General features: G+C 34.8%; 1 protein-coding gene across 1 annotated transcript in view; it reads left to right on the top strand.

Annotated features, from left to right (window-relative positions):
* LOC139694109 (nascent polypeptide-associated complex subunit alpha, muscle-specific form-like) overlaps nucleotides 1–13,168 on the top strand; it is a 105,492-nt gene that overhangs the window by 66,521 nt on the left and 25,803 nt on the right. Inside the window, exons 4-5 of the mRNA XM_071592538.1 lie at nucleotides 2,074–2,336; nucleotides 10,789–10,951. Coding sequence (XP_071448639.1) covers nucleotides 2,074–2,336; nucleotides 10,789–10,951 — 426 coding nt within the window. The remainder of the gene's footprint in view (nucleotides 1–2,073; nucleotides 2,337–10,788; nucleotides 10,952–13,168) is intronic.

The following is a 13,168-nucleotide window of genomic DNA, read 5'->3' as shown; positions in this document are numbered from 1 at the left end:
CGCAGCGTGCATAACTACGCTCCATATCAAAGGTTTGATTAGTTTTTTCTTAACATCCCTCTCTACTGAACGTCCCTGTCATCAATTTTCTCCTTCTTGTGAAAGCCTCTATGTGTAGCACAATTCTTCTCCTTATGTCCTTACTACTTAGACCAATTTGGAACAAAACACTTCCGAGATAAGTAAACTGTGCCATCTGCTCTAATTTTTGCCCTCCTATTTTAATGTTTAGCTTAGCCTTTTCTTTCTGGAAAATCACGTTTTATTTATATTAATTCTCATCCCGTATCTATCGCCTGAATTTCCAATTCACTCAGCAATGCTTGCAATTCCTTGGCTGACTGGCAACCTAGAGCTTGGTCATCAGCCAACCTAACTGACTGTACTCATTAGTTCTTTGCAATTTACGCTATCAAATGCCTTTTTGAAAGCTACAAAACAGCAAATATGTCCTGATTGTATTCTATGTTCCTCTTGATTAGTGATCTCATTACTGCAATGCATGTGCCTCTTCCCTTCCTTAATCCAAACTGGTAATCCCCTAAGTAATCATTTGCCTTTCTCTCCATCCTTTTGCTGATGATACTGAGAACCTGTTAAGCTGCTTGGGATATCAAACTTATTATTCTGTAGTCCTCACATGATGTAGCCTTTATCTTTTTCGGAATAGGAACTAGCACTGATCTCATTAATTCTTCCAGCTAGATTCCTTCCTCATAGATACTACGAATCAGTCTATATAGACTCTTTCTCCCACATTTTCACATAAGAAGGATGTGAGAAGATATTTATTTTATAAAACTGGCAATGGGATTTAGTGGTCAATCTTTGAGATCCTGTTTTAGACTTTCCTGATGAGGTGTTTGTTTTTGTGTGTACAATTAATACACATGATTGTGTTTTTGGATGATTAAAAAAAATATCTGAGCCAGCACAAATTTATGTTTAACTTGCACTCTGAAAGTAAAATAACGGATGAGATTTGTTGCCAAATTACTCCCATAAACATTTACACTATTAGGGTTCATTTGAATATTTTATCAATTTTGTAGGCTGAAACTTTCAAATTCTGAATAGAATTATATATTGAAATTACTGATACCTAGAATTTATCCATCTTTTATATTACATATTTTTCCTTGAGGCCTTAATGTAGATAATCTGTATTTTGGTTTATTAGATTATGAAGTATGCATGTTATAAAGCATCAAATTGTGTTATGTTTTTGAAGAGCTGTTTCAAATAATTTTAATTTCAATGACTTTTGTCTTGGAAAAGTTTTCATGATGCTAAAAACTCCAACTATATTTCAATTAACTGTGATGCCATTTAAAAAGTATAAAATCATAAATGTGATTCATAAAAAAATTATAGGTAAAAATACGTCAAGTAATGCTCCCCTGCATTTATTAATCAGCTTAGCAGCTTTAATACTAAACAGTGAGCACTAAATTAAATGGTGGGGAAATTGTGCAAGAGCGTAAATTAGAAAAGAAATTGGGTAATTGTTAGACGTTTGAAAACACTATGCTCCTTTTTTTTGCATAACATTTATGCGGATATGAAACACTTTGGAAAAATATATGGCGACAGTTTTCCATTGGGAAGAAAAGGCATTATTTCTTCGTATGGTATTGAAATTCAGTTAATCATAGTTGAAGAAAATATGTATAATGTTCATTTGGAATGGGAAAAAATCACTGTTTGACTTGAGCAGAGGTGTTCAGAATTCTCACCTCAGCTTGAACCCTGGGTCCTCCATAACTAAAACCTTCCCTTTTAGGCTACCACTATGCTACTGGTTTTATTTTCCTTGCTTCTTTGTTTATATTAGTACATATTCCTTTTATTGATACATACTAAAGGTTTGAACAGGTACTACATTACCAACAAGATATTTTAGGGCATAATTCTGAATCATGGGAATGACACTAAGATAATTTGGTACACCCTTCATCACTGACATTCAACACTGAAATCAATATGTTTGCTTTAAATGTGAAATGTAAAGCACTAGCATGAACTTGGTTTGATGGTAATATATGGTTTCAAAAGTTCATTTTATGTTTCCAGGAGGTCCAAAAAATTATCGACTTGGAAAGCAAAGACCAAGATACGCTCAAGTGCCTGATCTAGCTGTTTCTCCTTTGGCCATTTCCCCGGTCTATTCCCCAAACTCGTCAGAGAGTCTCTATGGTGCCACACCATCGGCTGCTGAACCTTTCCCTATATATCCACCTGGTTCTCAACAGCTAATTGCATCTGAAGACTACTTTGTGCCCTCTGAAAATTCATTATCAGAACAAGAAGGCATTCCATCTTCATTTTTCAACCTGGTAAGTGTTGGCAATATTATTTTGTCTTACATATCTAAATAATGTTGTTTACATGACAGTTGCTATAAATTAATTCTTATCATTAATGGGATACTTAATTAGCAGTAAAAGTGAGGCCTTTAAATTTGTAAAAGAATGATGACATTCTTGGTTTTGATAAAATTACCCATTTTATTGATGAAAACCAAATTAGGATCTAATTTGATAGAGTAGCTATGTAAATGAGTAATTGTTGTATTGGAAATAACCAGTTTTGCTCCTTTTTCAGTTGTTTTTTAAACCTGAGTCTTGAATGTTAATGGATTTAAATATTATACACTGCCTCTGCGCTTATAAATATCTTTCCATTTGCCTTACTGAATTTTATTTTGGCATGTATAATCGTTCTAGTCTCTGCCTAGCATTGCAGCCTCTTAGCAAATTATTCAATAGGGTTTACAGTTCCATATGAAATGGGATACTTGGAAGACATAACAGTTTCAGGTGTAACTATGTGGAATTCCTTCATGATGAAGGTAAAAAAGAAACTTTACACTTCCACAATAAAGATTTAATATTTCACGACCATGGTTTCGATGCTGTGCACCATCATCAGGGATACTTGAAGATGATGTGAACTTGCTATTCTACATTTAATGTTGAAAAATGTCATATACTTAATGGTTGAGGTTAATAAAAATACTTTGCCGTTGAAAAATCTCTTATTGTCTCAAATATTTTGAAATAGCCGGAAGAGATAAATATATTTATATTTTTAGCTGGATTTGGCTTGCAGGTCTGTCTACTGTATAGTTATCTATAAGGTAATAGATCCAAATTGTTTTATTTTTTATTAAGAAAAAATTGTCCACGTACAGCTATGTTGACAATCTATAATGGTGCGTATAACAAGAGACAGATCAGAGAAATATATGGAAACATGAGAAAAAAAATGGTGGCGTAAAAGTAGCGAATGTTAAAGTAGTAGGTTCTAGTTACTTATATGAGAGATGATTTGGGGCTTGGGTGATGTAGTGAAGGTTATGGGAGAATGGTTAATGAGTGGAAATGACTGGTACCTCTCCATTCCAACACATTGCTACTTTATTATTTCTCTTACTCTAGGTTTCTCAAAGCCTAGCTGCCTCTTGAAGTCGTAACAGGGATGTAATCTGTATTTTACAAGTAGGGATACAATGAGAGTATTCTCTATTCCCCTTCCCACAGAGCTCCCTATCCACAGGGTGAATGTATTACAGTTTCTCCCAACAATTCACTTGATTAAATTCTGTGATGGTGATTGTATTAGAATTGTTGCTCCATTAATAAAACCTTTGTTGATTGGTTAAAGTTATTGTATCCATGGCAACAGTACAAACTATAATAGCTTAAAATAGACACACTACTACATGATATTCAGGAATGACATTTTCTTGCTACTTCTCTGTCAAATTTGTTTTTGATTAATCGTAATATTAGATTCCCCTCCCTATGGACTACAACCTTGATGTGGTGGAAGGTCTTGTGCATTCTGAAGACCCCCTAAAGCTGTGCTGGCAGGAGCAATAATATTAGCTCCTGGCAGAGTCACCCATGCCAGATAGGTTGAAGGGGTAGTCCGCACAGCATTTGTTCTTCAGTGAGGGAGCTGCTAAGGCATCTGATCCTAGAGGGGAGGCTATTGAGTTATTGTGTCATGTTAAAAACACTGTTGAGGAAGGCAGCAGGGCACCAACTCAATTATTTATCCTAAGACTAATACGATTGATACTAAAATGAAAATGAGTGAACTACAGGAATTGGCCCCATCGACCATGTGTTGCGCTTGACAGCAGCAAGACTTCCACAGTCATAATCTCAAATAATCCTTTCAAACAAAAGTGACAGCAAGAGCACAGAAGACTCAGAAAATGACCGAATTAATTAGAATAGGAACTTGGAATGTAAGGAAAATGTTGAGGACAGGAAAATTAATGAATTAAAACCGAAATGTGGAGAGAGGAAGTATGGATGTTTTAGCATTGTTTGGTTTAGATGGATGGATAGTGGGTATTAGGAGTGTTAGTTGTAGAGTAATATGCAGTGCAGGGGAAGAAAGCCCGCAACATTTGTTTTAGACTCCACAAAAGGTGTACATATACATGGAAAATGTGGGGAGTGTTAGGAAGGTATCAATTAGGCTTAATTATGCTTGGGCACAGATTAAGCAAAGGTGTGATCAGTTCACAAGGTTTCCTAGAGCAGATTCCAATTCATAGTCCCCTTCAAACTTTTCTCACTGCTGGTAAGGAGCTGCTTTTCCATTAATAAAACCTTAAATGATTTGACTACAGTTTCTTCTAGAGAAAACCCAGTGGAAGGCATGGCAGCAGACCATAGCTCCAACTGCCCCAGATGGTGAATGTTTTTGTGGAAAGGGAATGCATCAATGCTGTTAGGAAGTGAATTTAGGAGAAGTGGAATGATAGCAAGTTTTTTAGCGGGTGATACTCCGGGATTTTGAATATCGAGTAAGGAGTGATTTTGGATAGGTTGAGATGATACTCTCCAATTTATTTCTTGTAGTGAAAGCAGTTGAGGGCAGTGAATGATAGTCATGAGTGTTATAAATGAACTTGAAATTTGTTTTAAGCCTATGATTGGGAAATTACAGATGTCAAATGAAGACAGAATAGTATCAGTGGGCATATTACAAAAATGCAGAACTCTGTTTTTCTTCACTTTGCCCAAAAATATTTGTTACACTGTCAAGAATTATGGGATAAAATGGAACTGGCATCAAACATATGGGTTGGTGTAAGGGTAACCTATCTAGAATGTTTTTCTTAATTTCCTGGTATTGAACCTTCCAAGCAACACAGCAGAATACAGGCTCAAATTTTAATTGTGAAAATTATTTTTCTTCATTGCCCGACATATTATTTTGTTGGTTGTATTTATGTAACATGAAAATGGTGTTTGGGTGAAATGGTATTAAATAGACTCCTAGTAATTATTGCTTGATATATATCTTGTTAAATGGTCTGTTTTTTAGTGTTCATAGGTTAAGAATTAGTATTTCAATGTGTGTGATGCCTATGAAAATAGGTTTGGACAGTTATGCATCAGGTTATAAAAATTATTGAATTTTTTGCTGTGTACAACTTCGTGTGAGCCCACCATTATTTTTTTGTGCCAAAATTTTGATGTGTAATCGATCCCAGTGACTTGGAACTGGATGTCCCACCATTGGCGTGGAGGTTGATGTTCTGCATGTGTTAGGAAGGAGAAAAATAATGTGGAAATGGAAATTCAATTCCATAATGCTCATATTCTTGAAGTGCTATTGAGCTAAGAGTTAATTGGAACATGGATTCAATTCTCATTTCTTGTAGACTTGCGAGTAATTGAAACATGCTCATAATTTAATTTTTGCAATTTGTACGATTAATGAAAATATGCATTGTACAAATATTCAGTTGCATTGATGATTAATTCTGGGTTACAGTAGATTGGTGGTGTTAAATAAATTCCTGCATGGAGAGTCATTGGGCAAACACTGGCAGTCATAGCACAGAGCATAACCCAATAAGGTGTAAACACTAAGTGGGATGGTTGTGGGATAACCTTGAGCTAACGATTACATGAAGTAGACTTTTAAAGGTAGAACTTTGTCAACCAAAGGCGTATTTGACTGATGCATACTTTCCATTAATGGTAGTTAATACTAGTCTTATCTCCACCCTTGCTTTTTCTAAAGATCCTTTTAATTCGTGATAAACTTCTTATCTCTAATATGACACATTTCCCAAGCTGTGCATTGCTTCATTTAATAATTGCTATTAATTACAATACTACAAAAGTGTTCCAAATGGACATCATAAACTTAAAAGAATATACTAACTTGAGGACAGAACAAGGATGATCTCTAAAAAATACAGAATTATGAAGGGGCCAAATGACAGCCAATTTTCAAATGATGGTTCATAGAATTTGAAAGGAAAATTCAACTATGCTCATGCAATAATTTTACTTAAATTTACTTGGGAAAAATGTCATGAAGATATGACCTCAAGTTGTCTAAAACCCTGTACACGTCATACATATATTTGGCCTGTCCAGAAGGTATCCAGCCATGAAATATTTTGAGAAAAATAGCCTGCCTAGAACAATGAGGCCTTAGTCCCCTACGAAATACTCCCCTTGGGACCTCACATGCTTATCCCATGGTCTCTTTTGCAATTCAAAACAATCGGCAAAGTCCTTTTTTGGAATGGTCGTCAGCCGCCTTGTCACATTCTCTTTTATCTCGTCAACATCAAGAATTTCGTGCTGTAGTTACGGGGGACTTGCTCCAAGCTTCAAGCAATGACCCAGGTTTTGTACAAAAAGTCAATACTGGAGATGAGGCATGGGTCTACAACTATGACTCTGAAACAAAAGCCTAGTCTTCCCAACGGTTGGTTGATTAGATGAAAGTGAATGCAATGAGGCAGCTGATGAACATCTAAATGCCCTAAGGCCTCATTGTCTTAGGTAGCCTTTATTTCTCAAAATATTAGATTGCTGGATACTTTCTGGACATACCTCTTATAACTCATGAGATGGCATGGTAATACAGTGGGTTGAGTGTCCAGCTATTGATGAGAGTGCTATGGTGATGACTTTAGACACCCATAGCTAAACCCAACCTGTACAATTTTATGGGTACCATGGTCAACAATGGCTCTTTCTTCATGATCGTATGAATTGAGCATGCTCAAATCCTTAGTTCCAAGGGACTTTTTCTAAAAGCTAAAAGTCATTTTACCCAAAATTTACTAAGCCGTGTACATTACTCATAAAGTACCTTCTATATAATGCCAATTAATGCATGTAAGGCACAAATACATAGACCCACCCCCATGCAGACTACTACCACAAATAATGATATTATTGTAAAGGTTGTTGTTGGTCTACTTGCTATTTGATTGGTATTTAGCTTTGAGAAATAGACCCCACATGTCGAACTGGCATTTAGGATGAAGACTTATGTGATTTAATTATAACTCTTACTAACCAGACACTGGTCACTTGCCTTGGTTGCTAATATTCAAGAGTGGATAGAAAGCAAAGAAAAGCAGTGTCGAATGCATTAGAGCAGTTAGCAGATCTGAAGACATACTGAAGCACAGAACAGTTCATACTCTGATCAGGATGGCAGTAATTACTGCTTGGAGATCACATGCAAAGATCATGTTGAAAATCACTGCCCAAACCAGGGTCTCGGGCCTGTTAAACCACAAAGGATTTGGGAAAGCCAGTATGATGACCATCACTTTTCCATGGCAGGTAGGGAAAAGTTGAGGGTTAACGTGAACATTTATTTTTCTTATCTTGAGGTTTTGGGGCTTTGCATAGCTTGCATCATGAATTGCCTGTTCTAATACCTGAATTGTATTTAAGTATCGTGTACTTCTAGATATTTGGAAAGTATTCTTCAATGACACTTCCCCTTTGGGTGTAAGCCAACGAAATTTGGAGGATTTCCTTAGATTGACTGCATATCTTAATTTTTCTGTTTGTAATTGGTTCTCTCTTGGGAAATAATGATAATATTTCATATTAGCTTTAAAGTTCATACGAGGTATGTCAAAAAATATCTGACCTTAAATTTTCTCCACACAAAGTAGTGATGCCAGGACTGCTCCACTGTACACAGTGGAAGGAGACAGCTTAATGAGCATGCTTGAATTTTTTCTCATGATTATTATGATTGATTTAATGTGATGTCAACCCCTAGTTTCTGATAATTCAATAAACAATCAAACTGAATGTTAACGTTTTCTGAAGATTGTATTTGCTGCTGGCTTATTTGTTCACATCCTGGTCACCTCTTTTGGGTATACAAATCTGTATCTCATTTCTGGAGTTGCTTGTTAATATCTATTTTAATTTTACCAAAATGGCTCTCTTTTTGAGAAATTTTGTATTAAAATACCTTCTGTTCATAAGTAGGTGAACCAATGATTTTGTCAGGATCATTAATTCCACTCCACTTAGTTTTTAATGTAGCCCAGCCATTAGTGATGCATAATAGCCTTTCTTGTTTTCATTCTGGCTGACTTAAAGGAAAAGTAAGGGAAATTCCCTCAAAAGTCTCCTTAGTTGGTGTATGAATAACTCTTCAAATTCATATTATTTTCCCATGAGTCATGCGAACTGGAAAACGGGGGTTAATGTCAATGGGAGGGTATACAGTAGCTGTGCAAAGTCCATGATTTGAATAAATTTTTAATCAGGTGAATAATTTTATTAAATTCAAAGTTAATTTTAAGTTTGAAACGTTCAGTTCTGTAATTGTAAATAAATATCACTAAAAAAGAGCAATAATTCCTCTTAAAAGGAATTATATCCCTAGCCTAAATGCATCTGGAAAAATCATTGTGGTAGACTCATCTAATTTGATCCAATCGAAGTTTTGGTCTTGAATAATATTGATAGTAAGCAGGGGGGGCTATGTATGTTTTTGTAACCAATTTACTCAGCTTTTATTCATAGAAAATAAATGTGTACTTTTAACTGTAAAAATTAATTCTACTATTTTTACTTACTAATTTTCAAATTATTCTCAAGTTAAGCATTTGCTCTCTGCTGTGTTTGAGTTTCCCTATTATTCAGAATGTGACTCAGTTGAGAATTGTCCACTATCCATTCCATGGTGCATAAATGTTCTTACATCTGACACTACAGTAAGCATTAACTCAATATGCCGACCTAAAATTCAATGTCAATATTGTGTACTGCACAAGAACAAGAGTGGTTTGTAGCCTGAGGTAAAACTGTCAAAAGTAATTAGAATTATCAAGCAAATGAATTAATATTCTTTTAGAATATTAATTGACTTTAATGACATGACTTATCCTTAGACTATATGCTTGTAGTCAATACAGACCTATTTTTCTGGGGGTAACTTGGTTTGATTTGTGTCCTGGCTTTAATATTATATCCATAACCATTTTCCTGGATTGTGTTCTATGAAAAACCATGGTCATGGAGAGAAGCCTTGAACTATGAAGAGTATTCCTTAAGTTCTAATGTGTAGGCAAAGACTGCTTGCTTTGTGTTTCAATTTCATATTGTTTAAAAGTGTTGCTAGTATTAATACCATGGTTAACTTGACAATTGAAATAAAATTAAATGTATTTGCTTCGTGTTGTTAAGATACCTATTTTACTCAAACACTTACAGGGTATGAATATAAGGCGATTGAGTAATGTTTGCATTTGCTTGTGGTGATTAGCAGGGGCTGATCCCTCCTGAGCTATTTTATTAATTTTAAGGATTTTCTTTCCTGGTGCTAAATACAGTTTTGCATGCATTGTTGCTTCAGAGTTTCTGGTTTCTCATATTTTTGTGCATGACTGAATGTGATTATGGGCCTGAAATATTTATATGGTACAGAAATCATTGAATTCTTGGGATTCAATTCATCATTTACATAAGATATGTAGTGATATCTTATTTGTCGGACATTTTAAGCGTTGCTACTTTTCCATTAAATTTATTTTTTAGTTATTATCATTATAAATGCAATTTATTATTTAATAAAATGTGTGATTTATAACATTTGTTTTGTTTGTAATTAAAGATAGAACTTCTAACTTCAGGATATATTAGATTGAAACTACATATGGTAGTATATCATTGGCCAGTTGGCAGTAATTAATAATGCCATTATTTTGTAAAAATCTAAAAAATATTATTATTCATAAAAGGTGCTGAAGATTCATGCATGAAAAAATACTGTCACAATTCATTTTAGTAATTTTCATGTTTGTAGATCTCTTGCGCTTGTAAAACAATAAGAGTTGAAAGCTTCAGAAAATTTTTGCTCTTTACCCCAAGAAAATTATTATATTAAAAGTGGATATTAAAAATGTGTCACAAAAAAATTGACTCAAATTAATACATACTCAAATTAACGCATACTCAAATCAATTGGGACCATAATTTGAATGTCAAAGGTGGTTCAGTGTCTGAGAGTAGAATTCCCATTGCACTTAGTCCCAAAGCAAGTAACACAAATTGGTATTTTGGCTAAGCCCTAGAAGACCCATAAAATAATAGTTTTAGCAGTAACATACCAAGAAAGTGTTATCAAGTTGAACTATACCTAATTGTTTGTGACGGACTCAGTGTTTAACACTTGTTTAGGAGTCTAATTATGCAAGTATAGTGTGATGTCATCGTGTCCATATCTATTGACCTTGTTGGCATAATATAAAAATTTAAATGATCATGTACCATTTGCAAGTGTGCCATTAATTTCTGTCAAAATGTCTCTATTTATTTGATAAAAAATGTAATGAGTGATTCAAAATATAGAGACCTTTTGCAATGTGAAAACTATCTAATGAAATATTTTGTCCGTGGAACTACTAAATTATTAGTTATCCATAATTTTCATTCTCACTCATTCTTGTTGATTTGTTCTTTTGTTCCTTATTGAAAGGCTACTCAGCCAGGCAGTGCTGCGGCTGCGGCCTCAGGAGGCAGCAACTCATATCGCCCTGTTTATTGCCACTGGTTCTTCAAGAAGGAAGTGGAGACCAAAGTGCTATGGAAACCATTTAGTCTTGTGGACTCCCTGGCTCTTGAGAGTTCTTTCAATGCTGGTGAGTATATATTTTGGTGATTTAACTTATTCCAAATGAATAGTCAACGAACGGTAGATTTTAATTCCGTCTCAGAAATGGTTAGCCTTAAGTCATCAAAATATCAGTCATGGCGACATGACTCACAAATATATTCAAATAAACGCAAATCTATATAAAAACGGGCCATTAACTAATTCTTATGACTTTCATTCATCATGCACTCTAATGCAGTTTAAAGACAAAGATTGATTAATGATAAAAGCTGACAAAGATCACTCTTTATTTATTTTAGTATACATAGAGTGACATCATGGTCTCTTGGTCTTCCTCGTGGGATCTTCTCTTCCATTTTCCTTACTATTTAATATCTAACTAATGAATTTATTTTAGCCAAAGGTGTGTCCAATCTCTGTGGTCCTACTGTGCTGCAGATTTCTTTATATGTCCTTCCCTATTCTGCTTGTCTATACACATCCTCATTCCTTGCTTTTTATTTAAAATTCTAATTGATTTTGTGTGCTAACTATTATTGGTAATCTACTGGTTAAGGTAGACATTAGATGGGCACAAGCTACCAAATGGCACTGTGACAATTTCCTTGACTCTCCTTACAAAACACTACCTAGCATATGCAAAAAGCCCCTCTTCATCTCCGTATATTTCCTTCCTCCCTTCATTCCATCCAACATCCCTATCCTATTCCTGCCCCTTCCTCAATTGCCTAAAATTATCCCCTATATCACAGTCTTCAACATCTCACTGCTAATCAATAGGCTGGACATCCATTTTTCTTATCTCCTTATGATTTCTCCCAACAATCCCCTCTCCTCCCCACCTTACCCAGCAGCACTTCATTTAGTTTCCTTTCTGTCCTCTTAACTGTCTCCATCCTTTTCCACATCTACATTTTAAAAGCCTCCAATCTATGCCTATCATCCTGCTTCAATTACCATGTTTCCATGCCATACATAAGTATGCTCTATGTCAGTGTTAACGAGCCTTTTCTTAACATCCGTACTCAAAGTCATTAACTCCCTCCTCCTTGTATAAGCTTCTTTGCCAACTGAAATTCTTCTCCTTATGTCTGTACTACTTGGACCATTTTGGTCCAAAACACTTCCAACATACGTTCAGCTCTAGATAATGAATTCCCATTTTATTATTTTACTTAACTATCCTCAAAGTGGAAAATTGGCTAACCTGTGTTTTATTTAATTTTATTCTCATCCCGTATCTGTTGTACCGAATTTTCAATGCACTCAGCATATTTGCAACCCCTTGAATGACTGACAAACTAAAGCTAAGCTAACTAAAGCCCGGCCATCTGATGTGAGCTAATACAATGGCTTTTATAACCCTCCCTGACTTTTTCCCTGCATTTGTGAATCTGTTGTAATATAGCTCCAAGTGGCTACCTTGCCTAAACCTTAAGGGGGTAACAAAATCGAATTGAGCAATATTGGTACAAAGTATAAAATACCCTCGAATTATGGTAAGATCATGTTTGTAAATTATTAACTCAGCATGTTTAAAATCATTTTAGGCATACTGTTTTATTTGGTTTAAAACTGATTTTATGCATGATTATTGCATTTATATTTGAGTATGCACTGTTACAATGTGCCTAAAGTATGTGTTACTTCAGGTTTGTCCACATGGTCATATAAAAAAATATATTTTTCTTTATGAAGACTGGTATTGCTTTACAAGGGTTAAAAAATTAGGGTGTGATTTCCTTCAATACTACACCATAAATCACTCAAGCATTGACTTATCTTTTTGGAATCACGGTGACCATTGACAAAAGTTGATGTCACTCAGTTTATGAAGATCATGATTAGCAGTGGTCTACCAGCCTACAAAGGTTTTTTATTGATCTGGGAAGTAAGCACTGCTACAATTGTCTTGACATGTCAATTAATATGTTTATGTTCTAACACATGAAATGTATTTTTTTTTAATCTGGAAAATGTTTTTGCTCATTAATTGGAAAAAATCTGGAATTAAAAAGCAGAAAATGTATAATCACCCTCTTTGGACAATTTAGTGAACCTACTAACCAGTATTTAGTATAATGATTTACCTACATCCTCTCTAATTATAGCATGCTTCAAGAAAATAATTTAACAATAAATTTATTGATGAAGTTGCAAATTAAATGGCAACATTTGAAATTAATCTTAGGTTTTTCTTTCTCATGATCAAGACAGCAGCAGGAGGTATATCAAAGTGATA

The sequence above is a fragment of the Hetaerina americana genome, unplaced genomic scaffold (genome assembly GCF_022747635.1).
Source record: "Hetaerina americana unplaced genomic scaffold, ioHetAmer1.1.p SCAF_5, whole genome shotgun sequence".
NCBI classification, from domain to species: domain Eukaryota; kingdom Metazoa; phylum Arthropoda; class Insecta; order Odonata; family Calopterygidae; genus Hetaerina; species Hetaerina americana.
This window is presented reverse-complemented; position numbering and strand designations above follow the sequence as displayed.